The sequence below is a fragment of the Scleropages formosus genome, chromosome 5 (assembly GCF_900964775.1).
Source record: "Scleropages formosus chromosome 5, fSclFor1.1, whole genome shotgun sequence".
Taxonomy (NCBI): domain Eukaryota; kingdom Metazoa; phylum Chordata; class Actinopteri; order Osteoglossiformes; family Osteoglossidae; genus Scleropages; species Scleropages formosus.
Window position 1 is genome coordinate 10107479 of NC_041810.1, and position 19532 is coordinate 10127010.

Consider the following 19532-nt stretch of genomic DNA (forward strand, 5'->3'; position numbering starts at 1 on the left):
AGTGGACGGACATATGTATTATTCAGCTTTTTTGACCGACATGGTAAAAGGGACTCTCGAGTTACGTACAAATCGAAATATTAACAGACATCTGGATCCAAGAGTGTTTGTGTGTTGTGGTCCAAGTGGACATTTACATTTTCATTTAACAAAGGACTGAGGTGCAAACACAGCATTATAACATCATATTCTGTTTTCCTCCTATATGTTGCTCAAGTGCCAATACAAATAGTAAAGTATGTAAATACAGATAAAAATTGGGTCCAGAAGCAATTCTTTTGATGATTCTGCTTGAATGCCAGAGGGGATCGAGCAGTCTGTGTCACGACCCACAGGGACAATACCTCTAGGGACCAGAGGAGGCACCACTCAGAGCCACTGACCCAGACCTGTGCTCCTGTTCACACACACATCCTATTTACAATCTGGTTATTAGTGAAGTATAAAAGGAAGAAACAGCTGAGGCTTGAACTGCAGATTCTTAACCAGTGGTTCATTAATGATTTCCTAGTAAACCTAAGTTACCTGTTTCCCAAGTCTTGTTCCGTAGCTGTTTCTGTTCCAGTCCCGAGTGCCTGTCCCGTGTGCACCTGTACAGGTCCAGAGGTCAAGTCCAGAATGTCGTCGTACCTCCTTGTTCTAGTTCTACTCACACACTTGTGTGTCACTTGTCACCTTTGTGACAATACACTGTGTGTCTCCTTGTCCCGTGTTCATTGTTTCAGCTCTACTTTACAGTTTGCACTGTGCACTTATAAATACACTCTTCCCACGTGGTCATTGTACTTTTGGACCATTTTCGGACATTACAGTACCTCTCGTTTGGACACGACAGTTCGGAGTTGCAGGAGGCCTTTGTTCCATGACAACCAGGACAAGACTGACAAGTGGCAGGTTTTTGATTTTGGAACCTTAGGACATGGGATTAGAAGGTAGCAAGAGATGGAGGATTTACGTGTTCTTGCTGAGATGTAGGTAGATGGGGTCAGATACTGTAGATTCTGGGTCTTTGACCATCTTGTAGCTCTAACCTGAACTTGGAAGTACAAGAAGACAGTGGAGAGAAACAAGAAGAACAGGGAACACACTTTTACAGGTGAAAAACAACTTGTGCTGCAGCATTTAGTGTATAAACTTGAATCTTTGATCCCCACTGTGAAGGGTTCTGGTTATCCGGTTAGGACATGAGGTATATTTTCCACTCACATGGTTTAACTTTGCTCTTTCTCTTCCCTCTAGTAAACGCTTATTAACAAAAAGAAATTTACAATGATAACATCCATCAGTCTTCCAGGAGGTAAAGACACTGATCCAAAGAGCATGAGTGTTCAGATGGATCCTTGGAAAAGTGTGACAATGTGTTGTGCTTCACACATGAGGGGTTATACCATGAATATATACACACACACACACACACACACTTTCTGAACTGCTTGTCCCGTACAGGGTCACAGGGAACCAGAGCCTACCCGGTAACACACGGTGTAAGGCCAGAGGGGGAGGGGACACACCCAGGACAGGACACCAGTCCATCGCATGGCACCCCCAGCGGGACTCAAACCCCAGACCCACCAGAGAGCAGGACTGTGGTCCAACCCACTGCGCCACCACGCCCCCTACCATGAATACTATTGTAATTAAGTTGTCACATTAAAGATCCAGTCTGTGTCTCATTTTTACTAAAGACACTACACAGAGGTACAAACCAAACCCCATGACCATCCCAGTAATCAGATCCTGGTCCAATATACACTTCTGATTCTAGTGATTCTGCAGCTGCTCCTGAAACTGTACTTTCCGCTACCATCATGGGTGCTGACGGGTCCCAACTTTAAAAAGGGCGACTGGAGAATGTGGTTTAAATACGGAGGTGTCCTGCTTCTCAGCCGTCTCTGTACAGCCTACGCCGATGTGGCTGCTGGATAAGGGGCTACAGCCGACTGTGAAGCCCCAGATTCAGGAAGAACAATGTGAGTTTCATTCTAGCTGTGGAGAATTGAATAAATATCTAAAAGGATGTTTTTTATAATCACTGGTTTGAGAAATACAGCAACAGGTAAGTTCTTCTTGTATTACTGTTCAGTATTAATTAAAATATCTTTGTAGTTTTCAACATATTTCCATACCTGATGAAGAGATTAAATGTCCATCATGTATAAACATTTATCCTATAACATACATTTATCCTTGAATTAAAGAACTTCAGGCCAGAATTTATTCAACATGCTGCTAATTTTCAGAATATTGCAACTATTAAAAATCAATTATATTTAAAAGGCTGTCTCATAATCTCACACACACATTTTCAGAACCGCTTGTCCCATACAGGGTCGCAGAGCCTACCCAGTAACACAGGGTGTAAGGGACACACCCAGGACACCAGTCCATCACAAGGCACCCCAAGTTGGACTTGAACCCCAGACCCACAGGAGAGCAGGACTGCAGTCCAACCCACTGCGCCACCACACCCCGTCTTACACTCATTAACTGAAAAAATATTTGCTGTTTGTAAGTCTTCATCTCAGACATGAATTAAATTCTGAGGTTCATGTACAGTGTAAATTTTCATGCACTATAAATTGGAGATCTTACACAATGGACAAACCTTCACAGCTACTCCAGTAATGTAAATGTTTATTTAAAATATATATATATATATATATATATATATATAGATATAGGAATGTGATTAGGAGTTAAATATATGTATTTTTTCCAACATGCTCACTGAATATAAACCAACTTTTTTTCATTTCACTGAGTTGTATATCACTCTGTACCAAAGTTTGGTGAAAGTGTCTTCGAAATGAATTAATAAAGGCCTAAGTGTAAACATGTTCAGGTGCTTAAGTGGTGCTAATTTTCAAAAAAACAATGTAGTTTTTCTTAGTTATGGGTTCATGCCACATATCTCACTATGAGATCATAGTTGCAAATAAAAAATAATAATGCTACAACTATAAATAACTTTCTTTCCACTAAACGTGCAACGGGAGCTCAGAAACCACACGACGAGGGGCACACACCTGCGGCGCTGCAAAGGCGTCAGGATGAGGACAGATAAACACGCTAATGTGACACGGAGCAAGAGGATGTTCATGATAAGGTGCCACACAAAAGGCTGAACGGAGCTCCGTCACAGAGCTGGTCTGTGCTGTAATGTGCGCTGAGTTCTTCACCGATTCGCAGCTCGTCTGGAGTCACAGCAAAGGGTATTAAGCAGCGACAGGCAGTGCACTGATACATAAGCAACATAGCACTCCACACGTTACATTATGAAGTGTAACAGATTCCTATTGTTGGGAGAAACATGCCATGATTCTTTCCCCTCTCACATGAAAAACCTCAAATACCACAAGTCTGCTCTCGACATTTTGTCTCTGCTTCAGAAAGAACTTTAATGATACAGAGCAAACTCTTCTGCCTTCGTGTTTTCTGTTGAAACCTAATTATGTCTTTCCTGTCCATTTCTTCTCTACACAGCCAGTGGAGGTCACAACAGCTGGTCGTGTGGTTAGTGCTGCTTTCTTTGGACCCAAAGGTTACGGGTTTGAGTTGCAGTTGCTGTACTCTTGAGCAAGGTTCTTATCCTGAATTGCTCTGTTAAAGTTACCCAGCTGTATAAATGGGTAAATAATTGTAAATACCTACAGTGTAAGTCTGTTTAGAAAGAGGTATCAGCTAAATGTAAGCATCTTATATATAACTCATCCTTCCTACTCATTCAGATCCACCCGTGTATTTGGCTCCATGGAATGAATAGTATTCTGATGGTAATTACCACGTGTAAAAAAAAAAACAGTAGTAATAATGAATTTCTTTATTTTAAAATTAAAGATAAGTAACTTGATGTACTTTCTTTTCAACAGCTGTGTTTTTACTACGGTAAAAATATCTTGCTGTATAAATGGATAAATAATTCTAAGTCAATTGTGCAAATTTAAACCTTTTTAAAACTTTAAAATAAAGTATAAGAGAAATGCTGTTGAAGGGCCTCTCCAGGTAGTCAGTTACTGTACAGCTCAGTTCTGCCACCTATTGCAGGTAAATATAAACACCAGACACACATTTAAACACAGCTGTTGAAAAGAAAGACACAATTCGCTGCAAACCACAGTTACTGTGACATGTTGCTGTTTCCAGCTTGCAGTCTGTATTGGTTTGTATCCACTTTCACAATCTGCTATTTAGTCATTCTGGAAGGTTTTTGCCATGTAATTACTGTTTAATTTAGGTTTGTACCATAATAATCGATTTTGTTGTTTCTGTTAAGCCCCTTTACTGAAGGGCTCACATTTTTCTGGGTATCAGTGGTTTCTAATGAACAAGTTACCCCATTAATAAAGGTCAGTTAAGGACACCTGTAGTGTAATGGACCACAACTGTCATCTTTTTCCTTTTTCAGTGTTTGGACTTTACACTGCAAAACAATTGGTTAATATGGCACTTAGATTAAAGCTGAATGGTGAATCTCAGTATACATTTCCTTTTGTACCAGACTTAAAATTCATATGATAAACACATTTCTTTTTATCTGAGTAGTTTAACTCTGGAAGGAGAAGTCAAGTCAGACCTCAGCGCTACAGTATCTGTATATATGGAGGAAACACACAGAGATTCCTCTGATTGGTGTTTCCACACTTTTCATGTGTTCCTGTACTCCTCTGATAAGGCAATGCTGAGTGTGATTGGTGGCTGGGGGCGTGTTCTCCATGGGGGTCCAGGATGGTACAAAGGCACTCACTTTTACTGAGAGCTCACGGCTGAAGGTTGGTCTCTAAAATTTGTTCTGTGAACAGTTAGTTTGTCCTCATGAAGATGGAGAGCTGCTTGTTTATTCTCTTGGTCTCATCCCTGCTCATGTCCACCACAGCCAGTAAGTACCATCCTCTCACATGCAAGGGGGGCAAAGAGGTAAAAATCTGAAATGATGACAAACAAGTTTGAAGGCAAAACAGAGATGCAGACATTCCAGTGGAATCTAAGAAATATACCGTACAAATTTCTGAAGTCTGGCACATTTTATGTATGTCTCTATATGTGTTAATCACACTTTTGTAGCCAAATCAGATTGTTAATGATGCAACATAATACCACATTTGCACATGGTAACTTGAAGTTGACAATAAAATGTAATAACTGACAAATCTCTAGTTCTATTAAATTTTAACTGTTGCCATTTCACCGACCCTAATCAATATTGGGTCTAATAAGTTTGCTATTTCTGTGGTAGTTGTAAGTGGTAGGATTACAATTAAATGTGCAGTTAGTTAAAATTTTGATTTAGATATTACTGTTTCTTGTTACATTTTGTAACATAATGCAGTCGATTTAACTGAAAAGTGTTTTTATGTGTACACATGATAACCTTTTTTAACCCACACAAAAGTTACCTTAAAGGCAGTTAAGTAAACATAACACAGCAGAGGTCAAATAAAGATGGACTTGCCAATTTAAACTCACTAACTGGACTATGACCCTCAAACGTTTAACTGTATCCCAAAGCTTGGATGTTTCCAATGGTATAGAAATATCTATCTATCTATCTATCTATCTATTAGTCATAACAGCATTTTTGCCCATTACACACTCATTTTACTTCCACAAAAAGTTTTTACTTCCACAAAAAGTTTTTTCAGTTGTTTTGGGACACAGTGCGAAGTTTGATATTGGAAAGGTCCAATACAATGGTGGAAATTGGCAAGATTTGATGTTGGGCTTGTTATTTCAAATACTCTTGAAAGAGGTAAAACTGAAGCACCTCTGCTTGGGAACATAGACTCAAACACAAGAGAAGCTCACAGTAAATAGAAGGAAAAACATTATCCCATCCACAAGTCCTGAGTAATCCAAAAACAGCCTGGCAGCTGGGTCCCCAATCTCTGTAAGAGTGGGTTCAGCTCAGCAGAGATTCAGGCTGTAACTCTCAACATCAGCGTTTCCACATTCACATACTCTGTAGGACATGATTGAGTTCCTCACACTACTTGGCTTGTGTGCCGACTGCCCCATTGCTTCCCACTGGGCCATTTGTCTTTCACCCTGATAAGTGAAGTGCTTTCTAGCATGGTCATGTGGGACAGGTTCCGGTGCTGGACCACCCCCCATGGGGGAGCTGTCCTGGCTGTTGACATCGCCGCTGCCTGCTCCAGGATGCACGGTACCCCTTTCAGTGGCAGGCAATTGTCCACTGTGATCACAGCACCTGACCTGGAGTGGGACAGAGCATCTGCGTTGTCATGGAGATATGGAGTCTGATGCAACAAGGGGAACAAGAAGGACTACAGCAGTGATATGACTCCACACTGGCAGGGCTATAGGGTTTGTGATTTGTCTAGAAACGGGGAAAGCACTTGATGTTTTGGGGGGTTCTTAAATAAGGCGCCTCTTCAGTATTTTGTGGAGTGGTGGTGTAGTAGCTAGGAACTGGCAAGCTGAGGTAACGAAGTGGAGGATTTATTTTAAGTATTGAAGAATGACTCACAGGAAGGTGTATGTCAGGATACTACAGATGATACTATGGTCAGTTGTTGAACCTTAGATTCAAGTTCAGGAGGAACCCATGCAAATATTAAACAACTCATAGAACAGTGGATTAACTTTGTGTGCTCTGGCATATTCCTTGGGATGTGTTGCAGCAGTACTGGGTGGCAAGGCTTCTTCTCCAGGTTGTTCTTTCCATGCATCTGCTGAGTGAGACTTGTATCTGCATTTTTGGCATTATGCTGAACTTTATGAGTGTAGGTGTTGAATCTCCTTTTCTGTTTGTTGATATTCATGGACAGGCGCAGTCAGGATTTGGATGGTATTCAAGGTTTCACTGCTGCAGTTTACGTCATTGGAATATGACCTTCATACACTAGAGTGGTTTGCAACTGAGTGTGACACAGTTGGGATGAAGGTCAGCACCTCTGTCTGAGGTGATTGTTCTCACCAGTATGAGGTAGGTTGTTCTTTCAGGTTTGGGGTAGAGGAGTTCAGGAACTGCAGGGTACTTTTTCAGGAATATATGGCAAAGAGAATCATAACATTGATCAGTGGCTTATTACAGCAGCTGCGGTGTTGCAAATGCAGTAAAAAACTGTGGCAGAGAAGTGGGAGCTGAGTGCTCAGACCAAGTTGTAATTTACTCATCGGTTTACATTTCCATCCTCGATTATTGTCAGAAGCTATGAAGAACAAGATCACAGGTACACGTAGTGGTGGAAATGAGGTTCCTCTACAGGGTGTCAGGGCTTATACTCTATGAAGGGATGTAAATCTCAGTAGTAATGTCTGCATTTATGTCACCTAAGTGAATAAATTTACTAATGTAATGTACATTTAGAGCAGAGCTGCTCTCCTTCAGACTGAGAAGAGCCAGATAAGGTGGCTTCAACATCTAGTTATAATGTCTCCTGGCATGAGGTATCAGACATGTCCTACTGGGAGGAGGCCTCAAAGCAGAACCAGGACACAGTGCAGACATAATATCTGCAGGCCCGCCTGAAAACATCTGGGGATCCCTCTGGAGAAGTTGGACTTTTGCTGCAGATAGGGAAGGATGAGCTGAATTGCTCAACCTGTTACCTCCACAATCATGCCACAAAAATGCTCTCCTCAAGTGGCTTAGAAATAGATGGATAGATAGATGGATGGGTGTATGGATGAGTAATAATAAAGGTGTAAAAAACTGGAAAATTTGTTTAAAATCACAAACTGATGAACCAGTCTTATACTTATCAGTCAAATAAAACACAATGATGAATGTAAAATATAAGGTGAGCACTTTGTCACGTTCACACCCACAACTAAATTGACAGCACCTGACTCCAGTCCAGCACCTGACTAACTGCTTACCCTTTAAAAGACCCTCCTCAGCTCCCATACCTTTGCGGAATCTCGTCAGAGACAACTGCCCTCTTCCATGACGTCCAGTTCACACGCAACCATTGTTCTCAGTTCTTGTCCTCTGGTTTTCGACCCTTTACTTTGTTTCCCAACCACGTCCACAGATCTTCGCTCCACTGCCGACCACTGATCAATCAACCCTTTACTTCATCCCCTGACCACGCCTATGGATCCATGCTCTGATTCCGATCACTGATCGACCCACCCTTCGCTTCGTCTCCTGACCATGCCCATGGATACACGCTCTGACTCCGACCGCTGGTCGACCGACCCTTCGCCTGTCCCCAACACTGAGAACTTGCCTGATCCCTTGAATGCAGACGAACGACTCTGCACTTAGGTCCAACCATCCCGGTTCCCTTGGTTCCGCGTGACAGAAGATTCCGCCAACAGACACATGGACCCAGAAGCGTCTCTACCTCTGCGAAATGTGCTTGATGCGCTACAACGTACCTTACACCCGGAAGCAAAACCAAAGGCCGAAAAGATGCAAACCTACCTGCAATTCCTTATTTTGCCAACAGAGGGCAAAATAGTTCCTAGTGTACTATCGTGGGAGTCGCGCCAGGTGGTTACGCATGCACTTATAGATTACAGAGGTCTCAACAAGATCACTGATAAGTATCCATATCTCCTGCCTTTGATCACTGCTGAGCTTGAAGAGGTACACGGCGCGCAGTTACCAAATTAGGCCTACACACAGTGCATATAATCTCATCCAGATAAGAGAGGGGGATGAGTAGAAGACTGCATTTAGTACCGCCCTAGGCCACTACGAGTACCTGATCATGCCTTTCAGATTAGCCAACGCCTCCTCTGTATTCCAGGCTTTTGTTAACCACGTGTTGGGTGATTTAGTCAACAAATGTGTCCTAGTGTATTTAGACGACATCACAGTGTTTTCACCGTCGATGACCTAACACGTAACACATGTAAGACACGTGCTCAGTTGTCTCCTAGCCAATGGCCTCTTTGTCAAAGGGGAGAAGTGTTTATTTCATCAGGAGTGGGTCTCTTTCCTGGGCTTCGTCCTTGGTCGTGACGGGGTGGAGATGGATCCGGATAAGGTCCAGGCAGTACTGGACTGGCCCCGTCTGACCACGGTGAAGGCCCTCCAACATTTCTTGGGGTTTGCAAACTTTTACCGGCAATTCGTTTGTGGCTTCAGCAGTCTTGTGGCACCCCTCACCTCATTACTCAAGAGCAAGCAGTCCCAGCTCTCCTGGTCCAAAGAAGCCAGTGAGGCTTTCCAGGATCCCAGTGGTGGTTCACAACCGCCCCAATGCTTAAGAATCCTGACCCATCACTGCCGTTTGTTGTAGAGGTAGATGCCTCAACCATAGGGGTCGGGGCAGTGTTGTCCCAGAGGCAGGGAACACCAGCCAAACTCTTCCCATGTGCATATTTCTCCCGTAAACTGTCGCCTGCCAAACGAAATTATGACATTGGTAACAAGGAATTGTTGACCATTAAACTGGTGCTAGAGCAGTGGAGGCACTGGTTGGAGGGGGCTGCTCACCTGTTTTTGGTTCTTACGGACCATAGGAATCTGGAATACCTTAAGGCCGCCCGTAGACTCAATCCGCGACAAGCCCGTTGGGTTCTTTTTTTTACCAGATTTAGGTTCACCGTCTCTTACCACCCCGGGGCCAAGAACACCAAGGCCCTGTCTCGCCTATATGACAAGGACCCTATTCCAGACATGCCCGAACCCATCCTGCCCAGCTCTTGCTTCGTGGCCCCTTTTCGTTGGCAGTTTGCACAGGATCTCCAGTGGGCCCAGAGGGAGGAACCCAATCCAGCCAACACCCGTGGAGGTAAAGAGTACCTTCCTTCCAGGATACGGTCCCAGCTACTCCATTGGGCGCATGACAGCCCAGCCACAGGCCACCCTGGGGCTCGACGGTGCGGGGCTCTGCTCAAGAAGACATTGTGGTGGCCCTCTCTTTGGGAGGACATGCAGGAATTTGTGGAGGAGTGCAAGATATATGCCCAGTCCAGAACCCCGAACCAGAAACTGGCAGGGCTGTTGGAGCTCCTTCCGGTTCCAGCCAGGCCGTGGTCTCATCTAGCGGTAGACTTTCTAACAGACCTACCACCCTCAGAAGATAACAGAGTAATCCTCATGGTATTAGACAGGTTCTCTAAGTCACATCGTCTGCTTCCTTTGTCCCAACTCCCCACTGCCCTGGCCATGGCTGAGCTTCTGTTTCAGCATGTCTTCCAGATCTTCAGGTTACCCAAGGACATTGTCTCTGACAGGGGAATCTAATTCATGTCCAGGGTATGGAGGGCGTTCTGGCAGAAGTTCAAAGTGTCCGTGAGCCTCACTTCAGGGTACCATCCCCAGGCCAATGGACGTGGAGCATCTGAATCAAGACCTTAGCCACTTCCTTAGGAGCTACTGTAGGAAGGACCAAGACCAGTGGTCGTGCTTCCTGCCATGGGCTGAATATGCCCATAATTCCCTGTCCCATTCCTCCACAGGCCTGTCCTCTTTCCGGTGTGTCCTTGGTTACCAGCCTCCCTTGTTCCTCTGGCACCCCGCATCCTCAGAGGTCCCAGCTGTGGATTCCTGCTACCTGCAGAGTGAGACCGTCTGGAGGGCAGTGAGGGAGCACCTCCATCAAAGCTTCCACTGGTATAAAGAACAAGTGGACTGACAGCGCTGCACCTTGTTCTTCCAGCCGGGGCAACAAGTGTGGTTGTCCACCAGATACATTCGCCTGAAATTACCCTCCAAGAAGCTGAGCTCCCAGTTTATCGACCCCTATAAAATCCTTCAGAGAATCACCGGTTACAGTTGCCACCACACTTGCACATCAACCCCACGTTTCACGTCTCCCTTCTCAAGCCCTACAGTACTTCCATGCTCCAAGCCACCCAGGGTGAACCAACACCTCCTCCACCGGACGTGGATGGGGATGAGGTCTACACTGTTTGCGCCCTCCTCGATTCCAAGCACCGACATGGGGGGCTCTACTACCTAATGGAATGGGAGGGGTATGGTCCAGAGGAACGCAGCTGGGTGCCAGCCCACAACATGCTCGATCCGTCGCTCATTGCCAAGTACCACCGAGAACATCCGGACAAGCCGGTGCCTCGTCCCCGGGGCCACCCTCCTTTCAGGTGCAGCAGGACAGCTGGAGCCACTCGTAGGGAAGTGGTACTGTCACGTTCATGCCCACAACTCAATCGACAGCACTTGACTCTAGTCTAGCACCTGAGTAATTGCTTACCCTTTAAAAGCTCCTCCTCAGCTCCCATTGCAGAATCTCATCAGAGACAACCGCCCTCCTTCGTGAAGTCCAGTTCACACACAACCCTTGTTCTCAGTTCTCAGCCTCCGGTTTTCGACCCTTTGCTTTGTTTCCGGACCACATCCACGGATCTTCGTTCCAATGCCAACTGTCAATCGACCGACCCTTCGCTTCGTCCCCTGACCACACCCATGGATCCACACTCTGACTCTGACTACTGATCGACTGACCCTTCCCATGTCCCTGAAATTGAGAACTTGCCTGATCCCTTGAATGCAGACGAACGACTCTGTACTTGGGTCCAGCTGTCCTGGTTCCCTCGGTTCCGTGTGACACACTTGTCTTTCTCCTTAACAGTTTATTATAACACATTCACTTTGTTTTCTTAATTTTTCCTCCACTTCTTACGATTTAAAATAAATTTCCAGTTTTACAGGAGGGCCAACAACATTTTTGTTAAACATGTAAAAAACTTCACTGGAGTGTCTCTGTGTTCTTCCAGACAGTGATGTTAGGCTGGTGAACAGTGACAGTCCCTGTGCTGGGAGAGTGGAGGTTTTTCATCAAGGACAGTGGGGAACTGTGTGTGATGATGGCTGGCATATGGAGGATGCTGCAGTGGTGTGTAGACAGCTGGGTTGTGGAGATGCTGTAGAAGCACCACTTCATGCTCACTTTGGACCAGGAACTGGGAACATCTGGATGGATAAAGTTTCCTGCATGGGGTCAGAATCCACTCTGATGGACTGTAGACATGGAGGATGGGGTGTACACAGCTGTGGTCATAGTGAAGATGCTGGAGCCATCTGCTCAGGTAGGATTTCAAAATCTTCCGATGCTTATCCATGCTTTCTCTCCATCTGGTAGAAGTCACAAGTTTATTTGTACACCTATTGGATCACCAGTGCATTTTACAAGTAAGCTTGTTAAAGAGTGCCATGTGTAAAGTCAGAACATACAGCGTAAACGTGTCCCTTTGCAGAGCCCTAAATATATACTTTCATTGACCAGATAAACGAGGGGGGGGGCGGTGGCGCAGTGGCGTGGTGGGTTGGACCGCAGTCCTGCTCTCCGGTGGGTCTGGGGTTCGAGTCCCATTTGGGGTGCCTTGTGACGGACTGGCGTCCCGTCCTGGGTGTGTCCCTTCCCTCTCCGGCCTTACGCCCTGTGTTACCGGGTAGGCTCCGGTTCCCCGTGACCCCGTATGGGACAAGCGGTTCTGAAAATGTGTGTGTGTGTGTGTGTGTGTGTGTGTGTGTGACCAGATAAACAAGAATCCTTCAGTCTTGTGGATAATGGAATAATCCTCTTTTGCAAGACTTAAAGAATCAAAAGAAAGAATTTAAATTGTTTCTTCATGCAACACTACAATAACACAAACTTAAAAACTAAATGTATTATAATGTATTGAACAAACTATCAGTCTTTGATTGTTGATGATAATTTACCCTTGTCCTCAATCCCAGCTCACAGAGCAGTCCGACTGGTACAGGGTACACACCTGTGTTCCGGGAGAGTGGAGGTGGAGCACCGGGGGACCTGGCACACAGTGTGTGATGCTGACTTTGACCTGCAGGATGCAGAGGTTGTGTGTCGGCAGCTGGGCTGTGGGATCCCTGCGAAGGTGTTGGGAGGGTCTGCCTTTGGGACGGGGGTCCATCAGATGTGGACAGAGAGGATTCAGTGTAGAGGAAATGAGTCACATGTTTCATTCTGTCCAAAATCACCCACAAGAAAACCCTGCTCACATGGTAACAATGTGGGACTTCAATGTTCTGGTAAGATTTTCACAATTCAAAGATTCTGAAATTTAAATAATTTCTGGCAAGTTGATTAGAAATGTATAGTTTTGCACATACATGTGGATTCCGATTTCGCCAAATTTCCTATGTAAGGATGGTTAAAACAAATGTTCTATTAAAATACAACTTTTTCCAGTATTCATTGTAAACTTTAAACCAGATTAATTTCAAAAGTAACGGTTTTATTTATGTAATCAGTCTTTTACATTCCCAGAAACAGATGACAATCTTTTTATTTTATATTTGTGTCTCTATTAACACAGTCCATGATTAATATTTAATCACATTAATCAAATTTAATTTAATTTCCACTTCATAAAAAACAGAAAAGGTATTGGTATTATTAGATTTATTTAATGAAACTTACATTAACTTTTTTCTTCAATTACTTGTAATGTCTGTCATCTATACAGGGTACGTAAAAGGCAGACTGGTGGGCGGCTCAGACCGCTGCTCTGGGAGGGTGCAATTACAGTACCTCACTGAGTGGGGCACAGTGTGTGATGCATCCTGGGATCTGAGAGCAGCCAATGTCCTCTGTCAGCAGCTGGGCTGTGGGAGAGCTGTGGCAGTGCCAGGACAGGCCTGGTTTGGAAAGGGCAGCGGCCCCATCTGGGCTGATATGTTTGAGTGTCAGGGGAAGGAGACACACTTGTCCCAGTGTACTGTTTCTTCATGGAACCGAGTTGCGTGCTCGCATGGAAATGATGCAGGAGTCATCTGTACTGGTGAGGAGTGCTGTACTCATCACTCTACTGTAGGAGAGGAGTCTCAGTCACATGCCTGCATAGATACAATCTTCTGTAGATCAGCTCTGTTGGCTCTAATATATGAATGAGCTACTGGTGCTGTAAGATCCCTGTAAGAGATGCTGATGTTTCTGCAGGATCATCTCTCTCAACCCTCAATGGGATGGTCCGACTGTCTGGAGAAAGTGCCTGCGAGGGCCAGCTGGAGGTTCACCACCAGCACATGTGGAGCAGAGTTCTCATGGACGCCTGGAGCTTCAGGGAGGCCTCTGTGGTCTGCAGACAGCTGGGCTGTGGTTCTGCAGTGAGGATCTACAGCTCCTCCCTGTCTGGGACAGAGGAAACTGATGTGTGTCTCACAGGGTATCAGTGCTCTGGGACTGAGTCTCACCTGGTCAACTGTAGTGCTCCACATACATTCATCTGCAGCTCCAACCCACATGTTTCCATAGTGTGTTCCAGTGAGTACTAATCACTCTTTATTAAACACATTTGTGATGAATATTGTGCAGATATGGATAGATTACACTAATTATTTTATGTTAATACTGTTGTACAAAACATTGTGTCTTCTGTCCTGTGTACCTTCTGCCAGGACACAGGTCCCTGAAACTGGTGGGTGATGGGGGTGGCTGTGCAGGGAGGTTGGAGGTGTTCCACCAGGGCTCCTGGGGGACAGTGTGTGATGATTCCTGGGACCTGAAAGATGCTCAGGTGGTCTGCAGACAGCTCCAGTGCGGGGCAGCTATCACCGACCCAGTGCCAACTTTCTTAGGTTCAGGAACTGGACCCATCTGGTTGGATGAGGTGGGCTGCAAGGGGCATGAAATGTCCCTCTGGGACTGTCCTTCAGTACAGTGGGGACAGCATGACTGTCGACACAGAGATGATGTGCAAGTTGTATGTTCAGGTATGAACTAAACAGGAGAGGACATCTGCAAAAACTACTTTTCAGAGCTGAGGGGAAGTGAGAAATATAGCTGCTAATCTGCCAGTATTGTGTTAAATTTACTGAATCTAATCCACAGACTTGTCCCAAAACTGTAGACTTCACCTGTTTGGTTTTCAGATATAAATTAAGTGCTGCTTTTTTGTTCTCCTTGTGTTTAAAATACTTCCCTTTATTTCTGCAGAGTACAAAGACCTGAGACTGGCTGAAGGTTGCACTGGTCAGTTGGAGGTTTACTACAATGGCACCTGGGGAAATGTGTGTTTTAATCAAATGGACACAAACACAGCAAGTCTAATATGTCAACAGCTTAACTGTGGGAAGAGTGGAACTGTTTCTAGTACAAGATCTCGACTGAAAGGAGCTCCAAACTGGCTGGATACTGTCAAATGTCGCCCACATGACTCCACACTGTGGCAGTGTCCATCCTCTCCCTGGGGACAGAACAAATGTGATGAACATGAAGTGGCCCTTATTACCTGTGAACGTGCATGACCTTAAATTCATTACTATTGTCTTTGTATAGGAATTGCTTTTATTGCTTTTTTATATTTACTTTTATTCATTTAGCAGACACATATGTTGGAAGTTCTAAAGTTAAGCTGTAGAATGTAACTCCTCCAGCATTTCTTGTAGCGTTTCAGGATTAAACTGTGTCTTAATGGTTGGGTTCTGTTAGTTATTTGTAGACCAAAACAAATGAGATTATGATTTTGGGCATTTTCAAAACAACCTAATAAGGTACTGCCACAGTGATCTCAAATTTACTTTGTTTTCTATAGAAAATACAGCATTATATACTTGCAAGCACAGAATATTATGGGATAAATGAGATAAAGTATTCTTGTCTGGGACAGGTAAGTAAAGTGTGTAGCAGTATAACAGAATCCTAATAAACCTTGACAGGAGGTAATAAGATGTAGAAATATGGTGTATAGATAGAAGTGCTCAAAACTGATTCTTTTAGTGGCAATGCTTATGATATGTGGTGTTCAGTCTTGCCAGGTTACTGGAGAACCTGGTGATTGACTGGTTCAGGACAATAAATAAAGAGGTTAAAGGCTGTACAGAAACAACAAGGAGATCCATTTTGTTCAAGTCTGAAGGCTGAATACATCTGTTCAAGAGCCTATGTTGGATAAGTGTCAGCATTGGTAAGCATCTGAACATTCTTGTGTTTTGGGGAGGAAGTGATTAAAGGGAGATGGTCTGCATACAAGAATTAAGCAGCACTGAAAACATTTTTCAGCAGACAAGAGAGTAGGTAAAGAGCCACTGGAAGTGATGAGCAGAGATGAGAAGCCCAAAAGGGACCAAGGCTAAGAGAGTTGGTTTAATAAAGAATAAAGGAAAGGTATATTGTCAAGTAGACAGATGGTCAGTTTTTCCAGGACTGCTCCAGAAAGGCATCAACTGAAATCTGACCCGACAAACTTAAACTTGTAGATATATTCTGTAGATGTTATTCTGATTGGGGTCATAAGAATAACTGAACCCTGTAGGTGGGGAAATAGAAAAGTCAGAGGAAGTACTGTCTTTGGGAAAATGGTCTGCAGGTCACTTGTGTACTAACATGACAGTGGTTCTCCTGCCCTGTAGGCATAGCTGTCCCATCCATGACTGCTTTCATTGTACAGTTGTTGGCTTTAGGACTGGACAATAAACTGCTGTTCCACAGTATGAACATGTGACGGGGTGATATTAAATGCTGAGAATGGTCAGGTTTAGCTCATACATATCTCACTTGCTCTTGGATAAATCACTGTGATTTATTTGATGGTTTTGCCATGTCACTCTACATGTAGAGAGTGCACTGAACTGCACTACTGTTGAACACAACACTTAGATGAACAGATTTTGTTGGGAGGAACAGTACCCTTGAGAACATTTACATTATGTGAGTAGGACAAGGCCAGTGGGCGGAGTGTGTATTGATTTTGTTTGTCACCAGATAGTGAAGGTTCTACATGTTGACAGGTCAGCAGAGTTGACGGATCATTTCATTAGATGTGGCGAAGTGTTCCCCACCACAAGGTTACTGCTGTTATTCAATGTTGTTTGTGCAGTGTGTTGTCCATCTTTCACTTCCAGCAATGATTAATTCGGGTCAAGGGAGGAATTTTAAAAACAGACACATTAAGAACGTGTAAGTATCAGACATTAAGAAGATTAACTATGTTCCATTTATGCTGATAAGTGTTCATAAATATCATATAAGAAAGAAATAACACACGGCCTTTCACTTGTTGCTCATATGTATTTGTCTGTTTTCTTAAACCTCTCTGAAATCAACACACTTTTACCTGTCTTGACAGCACCGCTGGAAAAAAAAATATGAAATGAGTCAGTCAAAATTATTTTCTCGTACTGTCTGACAGTTTCATTAATTTATACACTATCTGCTTGTAACTCTACTTGTCCAAGCGTGAGATGGACACGGACCTATTGTACTGTAACATCCGGACGTGAGATGGACACGGACCCATTTTACTGTGACGTCCGGACGAAAAATAGACACGGACCTATTGTACTGTAACGTCCAGAAGTCAGATGGACACGGACCCATTTTACCGTAACGTCCGGACTTGAGATGGACACGGACCTATTTTACTGTAACGTCCGGACGTGAAATGGGACACGAACCTATTGTACTGTAACGTCCGGAAGTCAGATGGACACGGACCCATTTTACTGTAACATCCGGACACAGACGTAAAGTACAATAACCAGGCTCAATAGCAGAGAGTACAAACAAGTGTACAGTGCGAATTAAGACATGAAGTGCGAGGGTGAAATGTAAACTCAGAACAACGAGACACACTGAGTGTTCTGACTGCAGTGAAAGTGAAATGAGCTTGCGTGCGCGAGACTAACGAGATGTGGACGGGTCGGGAACGCAGGACTCGGGGAGGGGAGGGGAGGGGGGGACAGGACACTGTGACTGAGTCGTGACGTGTCGCTCGCTAGAGGAATCGCAAGAGAGTAGTAAATACTTGATTCTCCTTGTTCAAGGAACTTACCCTAAAAAAGCAAAAATTACTTTGCCCTATAAATCATGGGTAAAAAATAAGTAGTTTGACATTTTGTAAGACTCTTGTTGAAGAAAGTGACACGTACGGTACAGCAATTAATAACAGTACAAATGCATTTTTTGTAGCTATTTTTTGCTATTTCTTCCGAATTGTGGGTTGTGATTGCTTGTCAGTGTGACGGGAACTAGGAATTACAGTAACTATGTGCAGTAACTAGTTTTATGATGGAACAAACAGCGTCCGTGTGCTTTGTACAGTCACAACACACAGGTACAGAAAGAAACGATTGCAGCTGAGCTCTCAGGGTAACTTGAGCACAGATCTTGACCAATATTTTGCGACTCGTACAACAGACAAGTAAAAAAAAACACTACAGCTGCTTATGAAAATATGTACGCTTGTCATACAGCCTCTTCATTCTGTACAATGCCATCGCGTTTAACCTGCCTGGTATTTTTTCCACCGCCCACTATGTTTGCTCAAATACCGATAAGACTCGTCAATCTATTTAAACAGCGAGTCCATCTGAGCCCAACATCCCTGTTGCTTCATATGACAATGTACTCTGGCTGAGTGTTTAAGTTAACTGTTCACCTTAAATAAAGTGTTTTTGTGTTTTGTAACTGGGCAAAATGCAGTTGTATTGAATTGTAGCATGTAGCAAGTTGTTGTAGCATTGTTTTTTTTGTATGGGACCCTGTTACATAAGGGCAAAGTCCATTAAAATGGAAAGAGCAACAACGAGAAATTCAAATCTTTCAAATATCTTTATGTGTTGTCCAAAGTTGTAATTTCTTGTTGTCAAATGAGCACGTCATCCCTCCACATAGACATCCCCTCACTAAGTTATTTTTCCACCCAACTGAACACCAGCTGCCAAAATATATAGCAGAAATTATCTTCTCGTTTTTCTGACATGCGATGAAGTTACTGCAGTTTGTTGAGAAAAGCTCATTTTCATTTAAATGTATCTGCAGTACCTGTGTGTGTCCACAAGAGGGCGGCAAGTAACTGCAACCTGCTGCCAGTTTTGAACACTATCGTCCAATGCAGTCGGATCTTTTTCTTATTAAACTTGCAGTACAAGTAGTTACAGTGTGTTTTTTTTTTTTTTTTAGAAACGACTCTAACGTGTTTAGTTAGCTGCAGTTATCAGTTTTGGCCACAAAGTGGCAGCTATTTTTTTCCATAAACTTTTAGGTCATTTTTATAAATACCAAGTTCCCTGGGCCTCACTTTTATATCCACATCCACGGATCATTAGAAAAGAATGCAAAGGAAAAACACTCAAGAACAAGTTAGAAAATAATATGGGGGAAAGAAACCCATAAATGAAAAGAGGATGTTCCATTTACTGGTGCAAATTCCAAAAATGTATTTCTGCTTTGGCATGGGTGTTAGAATAATCTTTATGCAACACTATTTTTTAAACTGAAATGTAACTCAAGAGGAGCAATGTTAATGTTGATTTATAATAATAATAATAATAATAATAATAATAATAACAGGACAATAGTTCCAGTGTCAGTCCTGAGTACTGAGAAGTCTGATGGCTTGGGGAAGAAACTGTTACAAAGCCCAGCACTGAGGCCCGAATGCTTCAGTACCTTTTGCCAGGCGGCAAGAGGGTGAAGAGTTTGTGCGAGGGGTGCGTGGCGTCATTCGTAATGCTGGTCACTTTACGGCTGCAACCTGTGGTGTAAATGTCCATGATGGAGGGAAGAGAGACCCCAATGATCTTCTCAGCTGTCCTCACTATCCGCTGCAAGGTCTTGCCATCTGAGACACATCACAGAGCAAGTAGCCACATTCTAAACACTGGTCTTGTCTTCAAAAAAGCAACCTCTGCT

At 43.8% G+C, this 19532-nt stretch overlaps 1 protein-coding gene across 1 annotated transcript; it reads left to right on the forward strand.

The window, feature by feature from the left end:
• The first annotated feature begins 4762 nt into the window (after positions 1-4762).
• LOC108931123 (deleted in malignant brain tumors 1 protein-like) lies at positions 4763-16074 on the forward strand. Its single transcript, XM_018746723.2, has 7 exons — positions 4763-4876; positions 11653-11964; positions 12617-12928; positions 13366-13680; positions 13839-14162; positions 14297-14611; positions 14835-16074. The coding sequence occupies exons 1-7, from the start codon at positions 4813-4815 to the stop codon at positions 15143-15145; spliced, it is 1953 nt and encodes a 650-aa protein (XP_018602239.2). The 5' UTR covers positions 4763-4812; the 3' UTR covers positions 15146-16074.
• The last annotated feature ends 3458 nt before the right edge of the window (positions 16075-19532 follow it).

What these genes read in the sequence shown, in the direction of transcription:
- LOC108931123 (XM_018746723.2), top strand. Translation starts at nt 4,813, where the DNA reads ATGAAGATGGAGAGCTGCTTGTTTATTCTCTTGGTCTCATCCCTGCTC. An exon ending in GCTCATGTCCACCACAGCCA is followed by an intron (nt 4,877 to 11,652) that starts GTAAGTACCATC and finishes GTGTTCTTCCAG; the next exon opens with ACAGTGATGTTAGGCTGGTG. An exon ending in TGTGCAAGTTGTATGTTCAG is followed by an intron (nt 14,612 to 14,834) that starts GTATGAACTAAA and finishes TTATTTCTGCAG; the next exon opens with AGTACAAAGACCTGAGACTG.